The sequence below is a fragment of the Leopardus geoffroyi genome, chromosome E3, assembly GCF_018350155.1.
Source record: "Leopardus geoffroyi isolate Oge1 chromosome E3, O.geoffroyi_Oge1_pat1.0, whole genome shotgun sequence".
Taxonomy (NCBI): domain Eukaryota; kingdom Metazoa; phylum Chordata; class Mammalia; order Carnivora; family Felidae; genus Leopardus; species Leopardus geoffroyi.
In genome coordinates this window covers 38,721,044-38,742,959 of record NC_059340.1, presented here as the reverse complement: position 1 = coordinate 38,742,959, position 21,916 = coordinate 38,721,044, and the positions used below count along the sequence as shown (strand labels likewise).

Genomic DNA, 21,916 nt, shown 5'->3' with positions numbered 1-21,916 from the left:
CTGTTCAAGTGCTCTCCTCTCTCGGCTGCAGGGAGAGCAGCCCATCACCCTGCCTCTCCTCCACCGGTCTCGCTCCCAGGAATCTCCCGCTCCCTGTGGAGTGGGACCGCGGCTGCCCTACTTGGACGCTCACCCGTTTGCCTGATGCCTCCGCCTGGACATCCCACAGGCATCTCAAGAGGAACACAGGTGAAGTACAGTTACAAACGCCCTCCCCTCCATCACCTCCTCCTCACCCATCTCCAGTCTGTTTCTCTCCCAGCCCAGTAAATGGTCCCGCCACCCACCAAGCCACCTTACGTGGTGGCCCCACACTTCCATTCCAATGGCAAACCGCGTGTGGTCTCCTGGACCCTCCCTTCTGTGATCAAGTGTGTCCTCTGGCGTAGACCACGCAGCGATCCCTGCCACCCAAAGCCCTCCCTGAGCTGGTCCCCGCTTGGCCCCCAACATACATGCACAGTGCTCTGCCCTCACTTGAGAGCTGCCGTGCCCGCTGGCTGCCTGCTGGCTCCTACACAGCCAATGCTCTCCCAGTGCCCCGGGGTCTCTGTGGCTTCTGCCACAGGTCCTTATGACCTCGCCCTTAAATGTCCCTGCTGGGTCTGGCCTTCTCTCCAAGGGCTCATCTAAGGAGGTCCCCACATCAACCTCAACCACTGCCTGCTACTCAGAGCTGCTGGGGCAGTTTGTGTTTGTGATTATTTGTTTTCAATCACCTCACCACCTCCCAAGTTTCCTGAAAGAGGGGGTGAGCTCTACATCACCCACCCACACCTGCATCCTGGCGTGCGGGCCGAGAGGACGTTTTCAACAAATGGGGTGAATTAAAGGGATGGCTACATCCTCAGCCTTTCTCAACAACTACCCAGGATGCTGGAATCCTCCAGAAACTAGGAGAGGAGAGAAGCCAGAGCCCCAAAGCCAACGACTAAGTGGCTTAAAATCACTCCATAAAGAGCACCAACCAGGGCACCAGGGCTCTGAGGGGAGTTGTCTGCTGCACCAAATCTAGCTGCGCTTTAAAAGCTGATTCCCCAAAGCATGACAAAACACACAAATAAGATCAAAGCTTCCCATTTTTTTCATTAAAGACACCCAGTTTTTGCTACCTTCTTTCCCTCACTGTGCAAAACAACAAATAAATTAAAAAAAAAAAAAAATCAATGGATTCCAAGGGGCAGATACAATTTGGCAAATCCAAGGAAGAGCACAAGACATGCCGAAGGAAGCAACGGAGACAGGCTAGAGAGGGGTTCCCGGTGACTTGGAGCTACAAAAACCACACCAAGCATTATTCAAAAGAGCTTTGGGCTTTGCAGACAGGAGCTACGTAGCCTTGAACAAATCAAAGCCCCTCAGACCCTCAACTTCCCCATCTGTAAAATGGGACATGTCATAATGTCTTTTAAGAGGCTGGTGCAGAAATAAGGTCAAGCGCAGGGCACGAGGACACTCAGAAAGATGGCAGGCCAACTACGCGCACTTGCTGTCTCACGTCTCTGCCAGTCCCCTCTGGTTCCCATCCCAACAGCACCAAGGCTGTGACTGGCTCACGCTCCTTCACATACACACGCTGGTCAAGTACGCCCCGTGCCCTCCAGGTCAATGTCTGAGGACAGCATTCAAAGCCTGCCCTCCAAAGGCACCTGCTGGAGATCTCCACAAAGTCCACACGTGCCCGTGTGGGAAAGTGGAGCCAGGCAGACAGTGCAGCTCCACAGACAATACTTCCTCAGTTTACCCTGACATTCTGATAAGGCTGAGGGGGTAGGGGTGAGAAAGAGTGTGTGGTCGGGACGGAGGGGGAGAGGGAGAGAAAAGGGCGGATGGGGAAAACTGGTTTTATGTGTCAGGTGTCACAGACACAGATGAAAGCTGGAGCGCTATTGCTACGGGCCCCCGACCACATCCCAGAGCAGGCGCTCTCAACTGGGGCGATGGTGCGAGGGACAAAGGGCTGTGAGCAGACGCTGGGTGAGGGGCACAGTACACAGGATAGACCTCCCAACAGGGAAGGGTCCAGCCCCAAACGTCCCCGGAGCCAAGGGGGAGAGAAGCGCTATCCCAGACCAAAGGGCTATCGCCATGAGCCCCGGCCCAGGTGAAGGGAACCAGAAGCCTCTTTACGCTCCAGAACAAACCTGCCCCTGACGTGCACACCACAACCAGGAATTCGGTCACTGGAAGCAGGGGGCGGGCAGGCAGGCAGGCAGGCAGCACGAGGCAAGAGGACTCTGCCACCAAGCTGGAGGCGAAGGAGACGCTGGGGAAGGTTTGGAAAGAGAAGAAAGGACGTTAGCCGGGGTTTCCCAGACCACAAACGGGGAACGCCTATACAAAAGCACACACTCTCACTCCACAGCCAGGCATAGGCGACAGTCGCCAGCACCGGCGGCCACACAAGGAGTCTGGAAAAGGAAGAGCAGGAAAGACCAGGGAGAGTGTGGGGGCCGGGTCCCGGCTCGCTGCCCTGGAGCTTGGAGGGGTCGACCCAGGGAGCAGCAGGGGTAGTTTCGGGTCCTGGATATGCACAGCTGAGAACAGCACGGTCCTGACAACAAAATGTCACTGCAAGGAGAGCAGCAGATCCAGGGAGATTACAGGGAGATGATCAGAAGAAATAAAGTAGTATAAACTTTAAATAGTTTGAGAACAGATTTTATTACTTGTACCCTCCTTTTCTTAAATTTTTTTTTAATGTTGTTTATTTTTGAGAGACCGAGTGTGAGTGGGGGTGGGGCAGAGAGAGAGGGAGACACAGAACCCAAAGCAGGCTCCAGGCTCTGTCAGCACAGAACCCATCGCGGGGCTCCAACTCACAGACTGCGAGATCATGATCTGAGCCGAAGTGGGACGCCCAACAGACTAAGCCACCCAGGCGCCCCCCGCCTTTTTTTTTTTTTTTTAAAGAACAAAGAATGTAACAGAGGTAACACTTGATCAGGACACCTCGCTCTTACCACTCCGCCCCTGTTTCCGACAGCCTCACAACTTTCAGGACTCTAAGCAGTGTCCACTTCTTAGTTTTGACAACTGCACCAAGGTTACAGAAGATGCTAAATAACATCAGGAGAAGCCAGGCAACAGATACACAGGAATTCTCTGTGGTATCTTCACGGCAGACGTTTAAGGAAAAAGTTTTTAAAAATCGAAAGACAAACCAAACGTTTTACTTTTCTGAATGTAATCCGCTGGCTCCCCTCTGAGCCTTTCTAAACCACCACGGCACAACTACATGGAAGGCAAGCTGGGAAGGGCGGGTTCCCAGCAACAAGCCTGGGGAAGGAGACAGCGGGCTGTTCCCGGCCTTGACTGACTACCAAACGCACACCAGATACTCAGCCACTAAGTGTGCGCTGCACGGTGAAGTCTGACGAAAGAACACACTTCCCCCTTAGCGTTTGGAATTTTAAAGCATTCCATTTTGTGGTGCAAAAGGAGCTATTCTCCCATCTCTATCTTGGTGAGTTAGGCTGAGAGGCTCCAAGGCTAGTTCCTATCTCATAGGTGGGAAATCTCAAGAAGGAACACGTGTGAAACCACCTATCAAGTTGGACACGATACCCTTCTCGCACAAACACCATAGAGTCCTCTGGACATAAATGCCCTTCGTCTGTAACACAAATCGATGGGCTCCTCTGACAGCCTCAACCACCAAGAGGAAGCGTGAGAAAATCCCAGCTCTCCTGCTCCACTACCTGACATTCGCAGGTGCAAACCTCCTCCTTGCACCCGGGAGCCGAGGAGGACTGGCTAAACCATCTCTACCTAGCCTCTGCTTGCCAGCTCATCGAAGAAAACATAAACTCACTGAGAGGGTGCTCCTCATGAGAAATACATTTTCCTATCACCCATGACATGTGTCCGGTTGCAGACCTTCACTGTTAGCATGACACACCCCACACACCAGAGCACCCACTGGAGACCACGGCCAGAGAGCCAAGGGCAACTTACCATGTTTGGCACGTTGGTGACGGAAGGATTCTTGATGTCTGTAGGGAAGGGAGGCAAACTATTGACCATGCTCTGTTTGCTGGATAACTGGGGGTTCACTCCAGGGGCTCCCATTTGCTGCCCTCCAGTTTGACTAAAGGGTTGTCCAAATGGACTTGTGTTACCAGCCATTCCCATCTGAAACAAAAAGAGGCAAAATCAGCTGTCACGACACGGTCACATACAAAAGGAAGGGCCTCAGAAATGCTCCCTTTGACCCAAGAAAGCAAAAATCACTACTTCTCGTGAAACCCTCATTTCGATTATAAATTAAAGGCTCATTCTCAAGGTTCATTCTGCATGACGAACAGCGTGACTTGCTCAAGTGGCTGCACACCGAAGGCGGAAGACGAAGGAGCTGCCGGCAACAGCTGTCTGCCATCCTCTCCGGCATCAAAACGAGAACTGCTGTTTCCACCCTCCCCCACGCCCCGCACCCCGACAGGGGCAGCAACACAGTGAGAAAATCATCCGGAAGACAAAAGCTTCCAGAATCACTGACAAAGGGGAGCTCCTTGTGTTTAACACTAGCCCACTTCTTTCAGGTTTCCCCCATCAGTTTTAAACTCCATTTCCATTCATTCAAAACACACACGAGACACGCTGACAAAGGAACAATGTAACGTCTGGGATTCACTTTAGTACTCCCATGAGGCAAGGGGTAGAGGCAAGAAGGGGGCCTAGATGAGGAACGACTGGCCACATGTTGCTTCCTCCTAGCCAGGTGACACGCGTGTGTGTGTGGAGGGGTGGAGGTTGTCACATTACCTTCTCTAAGATCACACGTCCGAATGTTCCACAAAGAAATTCTTCTTTTAAATTAGTAAAACAAAGTAAAATATACAGTAGCTGAAGGCAAGAACAGGAAGGAAGAGCCCCCACCTACGCCCCCCTCCAGCTCCAGCCGATACAGGAGTGAGCTCGGGAAACCCATCTGCCCTCGGGAGGAACAGAGACTGGCTTTTCGCGCCTGCCTTGCTTTTCCGCAAAGTTCTAGCATTCTACCTCTTGCCTGGTGCTCGCTCTACTTTTCTGGTATCTTGGTGCGTTTGATGTTTGGAAACTGGGAGGAAGGGGTCCCAAGGGAAGACCTCCTAGGGATCAATCAAGAAACTGAATCGGTTCTCCCCAGCAGCCCCACACCGGGATGGCTGCCTCTGTCTGGGTAACTTACACTCGTTCCTCCTACGGACCCCGATCTCACTGGTAAGGTGAGTGTCCTGAACAAGAAGAATTACATGATATCTTTCAGCTCTAAAATTTTAGGTTGCAGACAAATCAATGCTTAACACAGCTGACCCTTTCAGCTGAAATGTCCACATAAAAACACAAATAAAGACAAACCAGCAGAACCAAGAAGATCTCGCTCCTGAGCACTTTCAAGTGCCTTTTTCAAAGTGAACACATTCCAGTTGCCACTTTTGCCCTATTTGCTTTCCTTGAATAAATGGAAACAAATTTAAACTCAACTGAACTTCAAATTTAACTTGAGTAACTGAAAAACAACTTCTTCACAAAGCCCAGTAACGAGACTCAACATTGAGTTCAGAGGATTGAAGGAAAGAGAGTACATGGCAGCTCGGGAAACTTCATATGTTCTGAACCAGGTTCCTTCAGTTGTCATCTGAAACTCTGAAGAACTGAAACAAGAATTTGTATTTTCAGAAAGTTTTACACAAAATTAACTCATGTAGTAATTATTGCTTAGAATTTGTTTTACTGCATAAAAATCTGCGAACTCGTCCTCACGGTCAGCAGTACTTCCTGATGGCCTGCTGCAAGCCAGGCCCGGTTCAGAGCACACGCAGAGACACCATTTTCCCACCAGTTACGGAGTGCACTCCTCAAACCCACCAATGTGACAAACGAGACAATCAATGCTGTCGTGGAAGCTTCTAGCATCAACAAACCGAAGTGGGCAGCAGTGAGAGGGTGGGAAGGAGAAGTAACTGTCCTCCTACCCGCACCAACCGTCCAAGGTCAGAGCGAAGTAAACACCAAGAGGCCGATGAGCTCCCAAAGGGCTTCTGTGAGTCTCAAAGTTCACCCCACCTAGTTTGAAAAACCTATTTCTTTTTTTTTTTTTTTAATTTTTTTTTTTTCAATGTTTATTTATTTTTGGGACAGAGAGAGACAGAGCATGAACGGGGGAGGGGCAGAGAGAGAGGGAGACACAGAATCGGAAACAGGCTCCAGGCTCTGAGCCATCAGCCCAGAGCCCGATGCGGGGCTCGAACTCACGGACCACGAGATCGTGACCTGGCTGAAGTCGGACGCTTAACCGACTGCGCCACCCAGGCGCCCCGAAAAACCTATTTCTATGATCATCTTGCCAGGGCGAAAGGGCAGTGAGTAGGTGGTCTGCTTGTTTGGGTACTAGCTCTGGGCAGAGCACTTTCTAACTGGCTGAACCAAGAGTTTCAGAGTGTGTAACGCATTCTGACAGATTTTACCAAGGAATTCTTGTTAATTTTTCTTCTTAACCATCCAATAATGAAGGAAACTGTCTCAATGTGGTTTTGATCCTCACGGGGCAAGAAGCAAGGTAAAGTCAAACTCAAAGATCACAGACAACAGGTAAGGAATGTCCAGTTCACCGGGGACCATCCTTAGCCTGTGACAACAAACACAGCTCCAGAGATCAAGCACAGTGAGCCCAGGCTCTAAGGCAGAGCTCCACCCCCTCGGTCCAGAGCCAGCCCCGGGCTGACCCTCCCCAGTCAGAGCTAACAGGGGGACCAAAGGACAGTCTTAACACAGGGCCGCGCCTCCCATCTCCCCCGTCCTGGACCGTCTCCACATAACCCGGTAGAACTAACAGCTGCTCTCCAGTCCTAGCCTACAGCTTGGGGTCAAAACTATTTGCTTCTAGAGACTTGCAGATTTCTGAATTTCTGTTCCATACTTACTCTCCTTTGACCAGACTGAATACATGTGGTCCTGAATCTAGGTTTACACACATTTTTAGCATGAAGGCATAAAACAAAGTACTAAAATCTAAAGGTCTAATTCCAATTAATAAACATCTTCATATTTGTCCTAATTTCCCAACAGTTATTTGATAACAACTTAGTAAACCGGGCTCTATTTGCAACTGAAGTTGATCCAGATCTGGTTTAAGGCTGCTAGAGAAGTAGCATGGAATCTTTTCAATGAAATTCAGAAGGCAGAACAGCAGCACTAGGAAACTGTTCAACTGATGGTGAACGAATGAATAAATTGAAGCCTGTGGAATTGATGTCTACGCTCTGCCTCACTTGGCAACAGCTCACACATGGTGTTAACTCGACTCTGTTGGAGCACCTTAAGCACCGAGTTCAATTTCAGAAAACACAAAAAATTGACAAGGGAGTATGGGAAGCTCTCCCATAAAGGAATCTCAATTAAATAGTGAAGGTCTACCACATCTTCCCGTGAAAAACCACTCTTGTGACCAGGAGTGTCACTCATGTGAAAACCTGCTCCCTCCGTTGTCTGAGGCTCTCGCCTCACGAGAGAAGGGGACAGGAGAACGGCAGTCCCTGTACTCAGAAAAGCACACACAAGATTAGAAGGAGGAAAAGTCCCTGGTGCCAGACCCTGAGGCTTACCCACACCCCACCGCACGGGGATGCGGATTATGTATTAGCTGAACCAGGGATTTACAGCATGACATCCAAAGAGGAAATCTCTCTTCAGAGTTTAGCTCAAGGAACCTGAACAATACCTACACATGCCTTTACTACTGAAACAGTGTCTGAAGCAAATTGTGGTCACCCTGCCCGGCCCATCAATCAGAAACTGCTGAAGTCCTGAGCCGTCTGGCAAGCAGGTGAGTGACAGCCATCTACAGGAGATGGGCAGGTAGACGACCCTTCTCTTTGCACTCTGACAGCTGCGTACTACAGATACGGCGTGAAAGTACAAAACGCTACGCGACTCTATGGCATTCTTTGCCATAAATCTGTCTTTGGCACAAAACCAGGATAAAACTTGCCTTCCTGGAACACATCTCCTCTGTGTGCTTGGGCCCTGGCACATAGTGAGTGTTAAACCAGCACCTGGGGAAAGGAACCAAATAAACGAACACTCTAGGAGATCACTGTGACACATGGCTCAGAAAGAAATCCCAACGTCAGCCCTGAGGGCAGATGCGATCACAGAACAGCGGACCGGCCACCGCAGCCAGGCCCAAATGACGTCACCACTGGCTGGAAGGGTACTTCCCTTCCAGAAGACAGCCCCTTCTATCTTCTAACACTCGTCATGAGGACCTGAGCTCCTGGCTGGAGCAGACAGGCAGTCTGCCGGCCATGCGAGGAGACTATGCCCCCAGGAGCCGGTTTCACGGGAGGATGATATAGCTCTGTGTCGCAGCACAGCATCCACAGGAGCCAGGCCTGCTGTAAAAGGGGCCCTCTACGCTACATCCACTGGGCCAGCAAACCCTTGGCTTTGGTCAGGGCTCCAGGCATGCGCCTCCCAAGGGCTTCCCAGTGATGCAAAGAAATACTGATCTATCAGCCTAAGAGGTCACCACTGGCTGCAAACAGTCTCCTCTGCTGACCTCTGCATGTGGGACAAATATTTTCACTTTCTACTTGTGTCGTGATATGAAAACTATCAACATATATTAATTAAAAAACAAGCTCTGGGGGGAGGGGGGGGGGCGCGCCTCGGTGGCCCAGTCGGTTTAGTGTCTGACTCTTGATTTCGGCTCAGGTCATGATCTCACAGTTTGCAGGATGGAACCCCGTGACAACAGAGCCTGCTTTAGGTTCTCTCAGTCCTCTCTCTCTGTCCCTCCCCCAGAGGTGCTCGCTCTCTCTCAAAATAAATAAACATTAAAAAAAAAAAAAAAAAAAAAACAAGCTCTGGGCTCCCAAAAAAACAGCAAGACTCTCTCCACTCCACTAACCCTGGGACATCTTTACTACTCATGTAACTCACCTAATCAAATAAGGTAGTACACTGAAAACCAAAGAACTAACTAGGGGAGTTTAAATAAAAAAAACTCCTAACTGTAGAAATTTCTTCCCCAAATAGGTTTCTACAATAGTAGTGACTCCTTGCTCCTTGATAGGAAAGAGGGACAGAGAAGCACTTCCCACTTAGGGCCCCCCCCAGGCTGCACCTCCTCCCCCAACAGCAGCAGCCCAAACCCCAGGTGACAGGGCGGTGGGAACAGGGGCTAACCTCAGTAGTCCATGGCAAGGAGGGGGGCTGGGGCAGTCATGCCCTTAGAAATTTTGTGTGATACGCATTTTGGGGAGAAAAGGTCCATTATAAGATTCCCAAAGGAGGGGAGTGTCTTAAGATCCCCTATAGGTTAAGGATGCCTGCCCTAGGGAAGCCAACTCCCCACTGCTTGTCCCTCTCAAGTCTCAGGGGAGGGCAAGCTCTCCCCACATCTCACACACCCCTGCTATGTATGGGCCTTCTCCAGTAGACAGTCTCTGGTCCAAAGACATCAACCACTCAAGTAAACCACCACCCTCACAAATGAACTCTCCCCAGTTTTCACCTCCAAGCATGCTCTTTTAACACACACTCTGGGGAAGGATCAGATCATACCCATTTAGGAGCTAAAAGCCTGATGGGGACGACGCTGTGTGACCAGCTAAGAGTATGTGGAAGAGGACAGAAGGCAGAGGAGGAACGGCACCGGAGGGAAGATGCTTCCACCGCACAATCTTACTTCGCGTCAGCCAGGCCTTTAGAAATGCATTAAGTGGCGACAGACGCTAAGTTTGATGTGGTTTCAATGAGACCACTGAATACGTTCTTTTTTCAAAAGCTGAACTCTGTATCCTCGTACCTTGATATACACTTAAAACCACACTACACAGCAGAGCTGGCAGAGGAATTCCTGCTCTGGGGGGCGCTACTGATGCCGGCCGGGAGACAGATAGGAAACAGAACGTGACCGTCAGCAGTCAGCTTCATAGGGACAGCTGGACAGGTTATCGTTTTCAGGCCGAAGGGCCTCAGAGAATATCTGGCTAAAGCTTATCCCTGTGTGGATGAGGCCAGGGTGGTCCAGAAAGGACACAGCGATCAGCTGGAGAACTGACCATGACGCTCTCCCCTCCTTGCTGAGCACAACCCGTCTCCTCCGGGTACATCCGGATTGCACACGCATGGCACTTGACACTGCTCGACAAGGAGGCTCAGTCCACAAAGACCTGGCATCATGGGCCAAAGCCAGCCCAAAGCCTGTTTTTGAAAAAACAAAACAAACTAAAGTTTTATTGAAACACAGCCACAAGATTTCATTCCGTTAGGCAGCGAGCTGTAGTTAAGTGTATGGACCCTGGGGATATTTACCCGGTCTCAGGGTGGCTCTGCTAAGTGATAGCTGTGTGGTCCTGGTCATCCTACTTAAACGTCTCTGTGCCCTGGTTCTGTCACCTCTAAAACAGAGAAAATAGCACCTCCTCTTAGACTGAGTGAAGGTAAAACAAACTCACAAATGTTAAGACCTTAGGACGGGTAACTGACATATAGTAAGCGCTACAGGTGTTGGCTAGGACTCTGCTAACACCGTTTGGGGAGAAATCGTTTTATATTACATATGATTTCTTTCAAAAGTATGCTTAGGGTCATAACAAAATAAATGAATCTTTTTCAGAGAGCATATGATGGTGGGAAGTTACTCGAACAGGTAGGCTCAGAGGCAGAGGCCAGCTGGAGTTACTGGCAATGGATTATGAGACACTTTCAGAGAAACATGAGATCAACCTGTGCCAAGCCCCATCCTGTGCACTTAGTAGTCGTAGCAATACTTGTGATGGGAAACTGTGTTCAAGCTGCACCTCCAGTTCTCACTTTCGACTGTTTTCTCGCCTTAAAAACACCACTCGGAATGTTCACTTCAGTCTAGGCCTAACCTTCCTGGGTTGGAATTTAAACCAAAGCACGCAAGAAGTGGACAAGAAAGAATACGTCCACCAAGAAGAGAGAACGATGGGGCTCCCGCTTGTAAGCCGGCTGTGACACAGAAACAAGGGCTCCATCCTGAGGTGGCTTCGACCCAGTCCAGGAGGGTCACTAGCCTCTTCCTTCACAGGCTGGCATACAAGTGAAGCCACAGACTCAGAAAGGGTGTGCAAAGACAATACAATCTCAAACACTGTGAGCAAACATTTGCCAAATAATTTAAGAGCCAGAAGTATTCATTCTTTTCGAAAATGAACCAGAACTAATCCAGAGTATGGCCATATCATTTGTAAAGCCAAAAGCATTTTCTCTTGGCAACCTACCATTGCTGGGACAAAGCCAAGAAAAGCAGTTTTCATGGAAAGACATGGCTGCATTCAGTTGTCTGCTATCACCCGCTTGCTCTTGGAATCCTTCCAGTACCTCAACTTGCCAAGTCAAGAGTAAGGAGAAATACGCAAGAGACTGCAATGCCAAGGACGTCGCCTGGCTTGTGCAGCGTCACCTGGAGCAAGAGAACTGGGCTGGGGGCCTTGGGCACATGAGCGGCTTGGCCCACCTCACCGGACTCGTCTCTTACAATGCTGCCAACTTGGAAATTATTCAGGGAGATACACAGCCCCCGAGTCTGGACACTTCCCTTAGACCAATAAATCACAACTGCGAGATCGGTAAGAGTATTTAGCGACTCTCATGGTATTTCACTCGGGTGATACATGACCAGAACGTGACTTAAAAACAATGGAAACTGCTAAAAGGAAGGTGATGGGGCAGCAAATCACTGCCAAGGCCTCAGGCCTAGGGTTCCATCTGTATTCACCCAACTACTCTAAAGCTGCTAGCAACAAAACCAAGGGCCTTAACACAGTTGGCCTACCTGGGCATGGCCCAACATTCAGACACACAGCTCCCGACAGCTCGCTGGCAAAAGCACCGGGCCAAGGGCAGTGGGAGACTAATCCCGGTGCTGTGCTCATCAGCCTCAAGGCTAGGACAAACCTCTTGGCTCTCTAAGTCTCAGTTCTCCTCGGCTATAAAACATGAAACATTCAGGTGACCATTAGGTGACCTTTAAAGTTCCTTCAGAGCCTAAATCTGAGGACTGCTTTGGTTTTAAACAACCAGTTCTTGATTCACATAAGGTCCACACTCCTGGAAGGCCCAGTTACTCGCAGTGGATGACAACTGGGGACTTGGAGGGTTGGCAGAGCCCAGTGCTGGGCCCTGGGGCAGGAGGACCTCCCAGGACAGTGCCCCCATGAGGACCCTGTGGGGTGGCCAGCAGCCTGTCCAGAACACTGGGGGTCTCCCTGCCACCCACACTGCTCAGGGCCCAGCCTTTCTGCACCCTCCATACCATCTCAGAGTGTGTCACACACAAAGTAACCCCAGGTAAGGGCAACAGAACGGCAACCAATTCCTTCCCCCAATGCTTCCAGGTCCAAATACCTTCTTGGGGAGAAAAGCAGCCTCTGTAGGACCGAGTATTCCTTGAGAGCAAAGGCCCGGCCCAGCGCACCCCACAGCGGCCATGGAGACCGTAGGGGGGAAGAGGTGATAAAAGAAAGGAAAGAAAAGGCAAAAAGAGAAAAGCATTTTATTTTGCAAAGAGCAAATCTTTTTTTTTTTTTTTTTTAATGTTTATGTATTTGTTTTGTGAGAGAGAGCATACGTGTGCAAGAAGGGCAGAGAGGGAAAGAGAATCCCAAGCAGGCTCCACACTGTCAGCACAGAGCCCAAGGTAGGGCTCGAGCTCACAGACCTGAGCCGAAATCCAGAGTCAGACACTTAACCAACTGAGCCACCCAGGCACCCTACAAAGAGCCAATCTTGATGATGAATTTTAATTTACACTGCAGCAAACAGAATAGAGGTCTGGGCTTCCAGTAATTCACTCGGTGACCCGAGCCTTTCCCCCAAGCCCTCTGCGGAGCACTCCCGTGAGGCTGAGGAGGACTCTCCTGCAGGTGTTCACAATCCCCTGGAATAAGGCACCAGAGCACAGAGGGAGCAGCAGGGAAGGCAGGGATGCAGGGAGGAGAGGTACGACGGGACTGAGGACACAAAGAAGGCTTCCGGGAGGCCGGCCCAGGATGATTTCCGGTCAAATTTAAAGCAGAAAGAAAGATAAGAAAGAAAGCTGACTTTTCAGAAGATCATGTTCCTCTTCTACTGTCAGGCAGGAAAACGGAACTAGCTCTTGAAACAGCCAGGGTGGAGGACCAGCCCCACGAGGCAGTGAGGACACAAACCCTAGGCTTCCTGTGGCTGCCCGCCGTCCAGCCCCACGGGCCTCGGCTGCAGGAAGACATGGGGGGATAAAGTCCTGCCCAGCTTATGGAAACGCCATAAATCTCAAACCATGAAACACACTCGAAGACACAGCACTGCTTCACACACACGTGGCTCTACTTCTAACCAAACACTGAGCTGTGAAAAGTCCTAATGAAATACACTCTGTAGAGTAAAATGTTTCCAGTCATCCCCGCTTACTGGGGAGGAGGTGGAGCAAGGAGGACCTGTGAGGACGCCCAGTTAACCCCATGCTCTACACACTCTGCACCATGTTCATAAAGGAGGTATGTGAAAGCACTTGGAAAAGTGTGAAGTCGACCTAAGGCAGTGCTAGCATTAAAAGTAAAACTCTTATTATAAAAACTCACTCATTACAGACAAGAGGAAAATCCTGTACATTAATTTTTAGCAAAAGGATACAAAACGTAGAATCCCTATAATTAACAGGTCTGTATGTATGTGTGTGCATGCATACACATACACACACAGCTAGGAGAACATGAAAAAAAATTTTAAGTAATCTTTACACCCAATGTGGGTCTCAAACTCACGACCCCGAGATCAAGAGGTGCATGCTCTTCTGACTAAGCCAACCCTGAACACCAAACTATCTAACAGTGATAACTCTAGAGGGTCTATGAGTGATTTAAAAAAAATTTTAAACTATTTTCTGTATTATTCAAAATCTCTACACAAAGCATTACTTTATCTTAAGGGGAAAAGTTGTTTTTTAAGGCTATTCTGGACTTAAACATTCTAACTACCCATAATGATAAGATGACCCACCGTTTGGCCATACACCTGGACCTAAAATATTAATGTAAGCTGTCATCAGTCACGGAATACAACTAGGTAGATCAAACGGATTATGACTGCCAGAGATTACTCCTGGGTGGTAATGTAATCAAATTCAGCCTGGTTATAACATGGTTCTAGGTTGTCACCCTCTGCTCTAATGGATTATACATGCGGCCAGAAAAAACCTGAACAAGGGTTAGCCACTCAGACATGTACCAACACCATCTGCAAAGAAGGCTGGAAGAAGGGAAAAGAGAAGCAAATACACAACAGCCAATTAGGATATAAAAAGCTGCACACTGCTCGAATGGCTTATGTTTATCAACTTAGAAACCGCAGAATTGACTCCTGGTACAACAAAGGCACAATTATCCTGTTGTCTGCACTCTGTCATAATTCCGGCAGTCAGGGACACCGTTCCATTCGAGCTTTGGAGAGCAACAGTCAGGAGACTGGATGGTGAGGGATTTACCAAAATGTGTATGGCTCCCAGGTTTAGATAGCAAGATGCATGTGTAAGGACAAAGTACCTGTTTAAGGAGGAGACCATCAAGTCTGCCCACCTCTCACTAAATCCCACCTGCCTCCTAGCTCTGAGCTCTTAGCAGTGACACTCTGATCTTTGGGGACAGTGGAAGCTGAAAAGGCCACAGCAATACACAAGTTATCAGCACTGAGGGGGATGTTTACCAAGCACCCTCCAGTAGGGAGACACCGTGGGGCAGTGGAGGTGCACAGCAGCGGGGCCATGTCTTCCCGAGCCCAAGGAGAAACATAGCTACAAGGAAACCAGACGTGGGCGGGAAGCAGCGGGCACGGACAAGGAGTGCCAAATGCAATCAGAAGAGGGAAAAGGGGTCCTGGCCCGGGGGGACGGATGAATGGCTCAAGAGGTCAGAGCTGAGTCTTGAGAGGGGGGCTAAATAGTAACAGTAATATTCAACTGTGGCAGAGACTGTTTTCGATGATCACCATCAGCAAGAACACAGACCTGCCAGGAAGAAGTCTGAGTATCCACCAGGCCTAGAGAAGTTGTTGGTGCAGTTTCAAAGTCTGTCTCTACTCGAATATCCACAACCATAGGACTAGGTGACCAGCCATCTGGCAGGGAGTTAATTGATAGATCTAAGGTATTAATTAAAACGAGCACGGAGACTGGGAAAAGCAAGAGTAAGCTGGTTATTAATCGTGATGATTACTCATCAAAGGTAAGCACTGTCTCAGAAGAACATCATTCGCAAAATCGACACACGGGGAAGAAAGCTGCTGTGATCTTACCAATCAGATCCTGACAGACTCACCGGAGAGTCACAGCTCCCCTCTTCAGGACGCTCCCACCTGCACACACCGTTCCTTCAACCCACACGGAGCAGCACACCTGGGTGCAGCCACACCCTGACAACCTTTGGCACAAATGCCCAACAGGCCAGCACCTCCCATTCCACAGTCAATCTCCAAACAGAATGTGCCAGGTTTTCAGGGGAGAAAGCATGCCCCGTAACCTCCCTTGTCTGTCCCTTATCCCTACGCCCCATCAGTCGGCTGCTCCCCCGCTGAGACCACACACCCTTGCGAGCCAAGCACCCGCCAATGCTTGGACTTCCTGTTTCCGACTTACATGGGATAGCACATAGGAGGATGATGTGGAAACCGCAGAGCACGGTGCCATCTGGAGGTGGCTTTAAGATCTCTTTCCAAACTAGAGCACAGAAAATCTCTAACATCAGAAAGGCTTCTCTACAGTGAATACATTTTCTACCATACTGAAAACAGACAGGCACGTACCCTAACCGTAACAATTTTTAAAGTCAATAATTCCAAGACCATGTTTGAAACTGGCATTTCCTGGTATTATCTATCTCTTGTCTTGTTCTAGGATTGAAGATGGCTGGTTTTCCAGTTCATTCATCATATACTTGGCAGAAAGACATGAAATGAATAATATGGCTCATTACTGAGGGCACGAAGTTTCCACTTAGTAGATAACAAAGCAACCGGTGCTATGTGGTTACATCAGAGTATGTGCCATTTTTCAAAAGCCACAAGCCAAAGTGACACAGTGTTATTCTAAAACATACAATAATATGCACAGATATGTACATACAGAGCTATGGCCTTGGAATTACAATCCATTGATAATTATTTGCATCTCCTGAATAGAAAATGTCATCAACATTAAATTCAGAGCTCTGGAGGTGCTGCTTAGAGTACTCTGGACACTCAATTCATTAGAACATTCAGGAAAGATGCTCACTCCTCAGCAGATACCCACCCCCACAAAAGGGAATTTTTGAACACAGAGAATGCATTTTATTAAGCAAATCAAAAATCAAGACAATCAAAAATGCCTGGGGGAAAACTCCATTAATAATTGAGTACATCCTCTCCCCTCCCTTGCACACCAATTTTGTAATCTGCCTTTAGTTATTTTTTATTATTGGAAGTACAATTAACATATGTTACGTTAGTTTCAAGTGTACAACGTATTGATTCAACAATTCTGTAGGACTCTGTGCTCACTGTGGTTAAGTGCAGTCAACACCATCTGTGTCTACACAACGTTATCACAGGATTATCGACCACATTCCCTGTGCTGCACTTTTCATCTCTGTGACTTATTCATCTTGTATTTGCAACTCTGTACCTCTTAATCCCCTTTATCTATCTCATCCACTCCCCTACTAACCTTCCCTCTGGCAACCACCAGTTTATCTTTTGTATTTAAAAGTCTGTTTTTGTTAATTTGTTTTTCAGGTTCTACAAATAAGTGAAATCATATGGTATTTGTCTTACTCTTAGTATCACTAAGTATCACTTAGCAGTAACACTCTATAGGTCCATCCATGTTGTTGCAAATGGCAAGATCTCATTCTTTTTTACGGCTGAGTAATACTCCCGTGGGTGTACATCATATTTTTTTTACCCATTCATCTAATGATGTACACTTGGGTTACTTCTGAGTGTATCTTTATTTTAAAAATTACTAAAACAAAACCCCTGGTTTCTTAGATCCAGTCACACCCACTATTTGAACCTCTCATAAGGAGTTTTCTGATTGCATGTACCTTCAGAAGTGTGCGTAAACAATAACAGAAAAATTGCAATAGAAAAAATACAAGGTGGAAATTGAAGTCATATGAATAGAAGTTTATAATAAATGAATCAAATCTATATGGGTTTTTTCTGGGGGGGAGGAGTGGGGAGAGAGAGAGGGAGAGAGATAAACAGAGAAAACACAAGTGGGGGAGGGGAAAGGGAGGGGGAGAGAGAAAATCTTAAGCAGGCTCCCCACTCAGCATGGAGCCTGACTGAAGGCTTGACCCCATGACTGTGAGATCATGATCTAAGCTGAAATCAAGAGTCAGACACTCGACCACCTGAGCCACCCAGGTGCCCCTATGTGTATTCATTTAAAAAAGAAAATTTTTTTTTTTACATTTATTTATTTTTGAGAGACAGAGTGAGACAGGGCACAAGCAGGGGAGGGGCAGAAAGAGAAGGAGACACAGAATCTGAAGCAGCCTCCAGGCTCTGAGCAAGCAGTCAGCACAGAGCCTGATGCAGGGCTCAAACTCACGAACCGTGAGACCATGACCTGAGCCAAAGTTGGACGCTCAACCAACTGAGCCACCCAGGTACCCCTGTGTATTCTTTTTTAATAATACCAAGTTTTTTTTTTTTAATTTTCCTTTTCTTTAATTTTAAAAATGTTTATTTATCTTTGAGAGAGTTTTTTTTAATTTTTTCTTTAATTTCAAAAATGTTTATCTTTGAGAGAGAGAGAGAGAGAGAGAGAGAGAGAGGAGAGAGAGAGGGAACGCAAGTGGGAGAGGGGCAGAGTGGGAGACACAGAATCCGAAGCAGGTCTGGGCTCTGAGCTGTCAATACAGCTCAAGTCACAAACTGTGAGATCAAGACCTGAGCCAAAGTCAGACACTTAACCAAATGAACCACCCAGGCACCCCTAAAATTTTATTTTTAAGTAATCTCTACACGCAACAGGGGGCTTGAACCCACAACCCCAAGATCAGGAGTTGCATGCTCCACCGACTGAGCCAGCCAGGTGCCTCTAGACATGTAGATTGCTTGCTAATCAAGCAATTTGATTTCATTTATTTCAAAAACTATGAAGAAGAGACAAACCTCCCATTCAGAAGCATTCCAAAAACATTACATAAACACTCCAGCACAAGGCAGGTAGAGCACAACCCCCAACCCTTAGCGACTTCCCTCAAAAGAGGGCAGGATGGACGAGGGAAGAAAGAAGAACGCTACAGCAGAGACACCTGACAGGACCTCAGCCAGGTGACAAGGGCAACATCAGCCATAACGGTAACCCATGCTGACAGTATGAGCTGATAAAAATGGTACTCTATCTCTGTACCTCTCTGATCTTCCTTCCATAACCCCATCAGCCTGTAACCTCAGTCTTATGGGAAAACATCAGAAAAATCCCAGCAAAGGGGCACCCTAAGTATACTCGACCGGTCCTCCTCAAAACTGTCAAAGTCACTAAAAACAAGGAAAGTCGGAGAAAATGTCACAGGCAAGAGGGGAAAGCCTAAGATATGACAAGTGTAATGTGGTATCCTGGATGGGATCCTACAACAGAAGGGGAAAATTGAGGAAACCGGGATAGATTTCAGTTAATAATAAATAATCCTGTGTCGATACTGGTTCACTAATTGTGACAAACACCATACTCACAGAGATGTCAGTACTGGGGAAACTATGTAACTGGTAGGCAAGGAAGAAGATGCAAGGTCTTCTGTCCTACCTTCTAAGTTTTCTGTAGATATAAAACTGCTTTAAAAATGAAAGGATACTTTAAAAATGGGGGGAAGGGGCGCCTGGGTGGCGCAGTCGGTTAAGCGTCCGACTTCAGCCAGGTCACGATCTCGCGGTCCGGGAGTTCGAGCCCCGCGTCAGGCTCTGGGCTGACAGCTCAGAGCCTGGAGCCTGTTTCCGATTCTGTGTCTCCCTCTCTCTCTGCCCCTCCCCCGTTCATGCTCTGTCTCTCTCTGTCCCAAAAATAAATAAAACGTTGGAAAAAATAAATAAATAAAAAATAAAAAATAAAAATGGGGGGAAAAAACCCTATGGAGATTATCTGATAAACACCAACAAGTGTTAATTCTGACGAACAGAAAAATAGGTATTGATTGTAATATTCTTTGTTCTTTGGTGTTTTGAAAATTAAAAAAACCTTGAAAGTCACAATTCAAACCTTTGCTACAGTAGTATTTTAACAACAACAACAAAATGTAAGAGGCAAATCACTTTTAAAAATCACATTTAGGGATGCCTGGTGGCTCAGTCAGTTAAGGGTCCTACTCTTGACTTCGGCTCAGGTCACGACCTCACGGTTCCTGGCTTCGAGTTTCATGTGGGGCTCTACGTTGAGAATCCTTTTGGGATTCTCTCTCTCTCTCTACTCCCTCCCCCATCTCTCAAAATAAAAAAAATAAACTTAAAAATAAAAATAGGGGCGCCTGGGTGGCGCAGTCGGTTGAGCGTCCGACTTCAGCCAGGTCACGATCTCGAGGTCCGTGAGTTCGAGCCCCGCGTCGGGCTCTGGGCTGATGGCTCAGAGCCTGGAGCCTGTTTCCGATTCTGTGTCTCCCTCTCTCTCTGCCCCTCCCCCGTTCATGCTCTGTCTCTCTCTGTCCCAAAAATAAATAAACGTTGAAAAAAAAAAATTAAAAAAAAAATAAAAATAAAAATAAAAATCATGTTTAAAGACATTATAATTATGCTGGCCTCCTGCTCATGAGGTAAACACACATTTGCACCAGCCAGAAAAGTTGACTTCTTCATGGGTCTTGCAAAACCTGCTTGGCTGAGTTAATATTTCAGACTGAGATCTATAGCCCAATCAGAACACAGGCAAGGCTCAATACATATGGGTGTGCTTTCTAGAAAGGTATAAGCAGAACACCCTTTCATAGGATGAAAAATGCTTCTGGGAAATTAAGACGTGCTCTTTGAGTTACCTGTTCTATAAATTTTACAGATGCAGATAACCTGATCCATACACAGAAAATTAGGTATTATGCACTTCCCCACTGTATTTTGAATCCTGCCACCTTACATACAAAATGATGTGATATAACCAATACAAACTTTAGAGTCAGTCACGGACAGGTTGTGAATCAGAGTCAGCTACTTTCCAACACGTGTCATTTTTTGTTTTTGTTTTTTATTTGGGAGAGTGAGCACTCACACACGCAAGTCAGGTAGGGACAGAGAGAGAGGGAAGAGAGAATGTCAAGCAGGCTCCACACTCAGTAGGGAGCCCAATGTGGGGCTCGATCCCTGGGATCATGACCTGAGCTGAAATCAAGAGTTGGAAGTTGTCTGAGCCACCCAGACACCCCTAACACATACCATCTTGAAAAATCTCCTAGGAGGCAAGAAGAGTGGCCCAGGATATCTTCTTATTCCTTGTGGAAAACAGATATGGCACCCGCCTCACAGGATTATTAAACATGAGATGAAGTGAGATGATGCTGCAAACTACCCAGCACGGTACCCAGTACACTGGCCACCCAGGAAATGTCACCCCTCACCTGTTCTCTTACCGTAACTCAGGAAGAGTAAGTACAATTAATTGTCATCCTTGTTCACAATAGGATTCCACTGAAATGTTATGTTATAGCCACTATATAATTCTGAAAAATGCCAGAAGTATTACACAGTAATCAACATAAAAACCCTAAATGTTTTAACTTGGTGACAGATGGACAGCAAATTACTATCTACAGTAGACATGCTTCTTTCCAAAATATTGCAGAAACATTTTGGAGAAGTGGATCCTTGAAGTCATGCTGTGGACCCATTTACATAAAGAATGTTAGGTTTAGCACATCCCAACTTTCTACACCAAACAAGGAAGGAAATGAGAGATACCTTTTGAAGTGGCAATGTGTCCTGTAACCAATGATGGGCAAACATTCCATATTCCAATGTATGTTCACATCATCAAGGTGGAGAGGTGTCCCGATGCCACAGCTGGTGACAGAAGCAGACTCATGGTGCTCCACCCCCTGGACCTCCAAATTAGAACCTGCATCTTAACAAGTTCATCCCTAAGTCCTTAAAAGTTTAGGAAGAACTGCCCATATCTATGCTCAAGTCTGACAGGTGCACGGCCAGGTCTGAGAACGGCTCCTAAAATGTTTGTACTGATGGAAACACACCTGAGAGGAATACAAAGAAGAGAGGCGACACACAGACCCCAGGTTTGAATACTGCACCCCCACCTCCCAACCAGGACCCTAAGTAAAACATCTGATTTTGAGTTCCAAATTTTTCATCTACTGAGTAGTTACAAGGTGACATTAAAGCTCAGGTACAATCATGTTTCCGAACTTCCCAGTAACCCACTGCTGTCTCCTGCCGCGCCAGGGAAAGCCTGTCCCCACCAGAGGCTGTCGCGCTTGCCCCAGCAGGGGCTGGTCTGAGGGTCAGCCTCACTGCTTCAGGCCCTCCGGCTCCTGGAGTTCCACGTGTTCATTCACCCCAGGCAAGTTTCCCAACCAAGAAACCCCAGGCAACCAACAACAAAATGCAGAGCTCCACGGGCAACAGAGAGAGAGCAGGCCCAGGGAAGAGCTCGAGCACAGGCTTACAAGAACCTGCCGTCAGTACAGGAGCTCGGCAGGGCTGAAGATGAGGACCGTGCAAGGGCGCTGGACGCCTCAGTGAGTGAGTGTGGGTTTTGAAGGCGAATGCCCAAGTGTGCAGGACCACTCGGAAACTGTGCACCAAACAGATACCAGGGGCAGCACAGTGCTGGAGACATGGACATTCTGACTGGCCAGAAGTTCAACACTTCACACAACACCCCAGATATTGAGCTGAGATCACCCCAAAAAGGCCATGCCTAAGGAGCACGGCTCCTCAAGAC

At 47.8% G+C, this 21,916-nt stretch overlaps 1 protein-coding gene across 6 annotated transcripts in view; it reads right to left on the bottom strand.

The window, feature by feature from the left end:
- LOC123589147 (CREB binding protein) overlaps positions 1-21,916 on the bottom strand; it is a 129,314-nt gene that overhangs the window by 66,228 nt on the left and 41,170 nt on the right. For 4 of the 6 annotated variants that reach the window (XM_045460826.1, XM_045460827.1, XM_045460829.1 and 1 more), the window contains one exon: positions 3,958-4,134. The exons of 1 other annotated variant lie outside the window; for it this stretch is intronic. In XM_045460826.1, coding sequence (XP_045316782.1) covers positions 3,958-4,134 — 177 coding nt within the window. Of the gene's footprint in view, positions 1-3,957; positions 6,063-6,308; positions 10,182-21,916 lie in introns of those variants that run through there. One more of the 6 variants, XM_045460831.1, reaches the window with a different exon arrangement.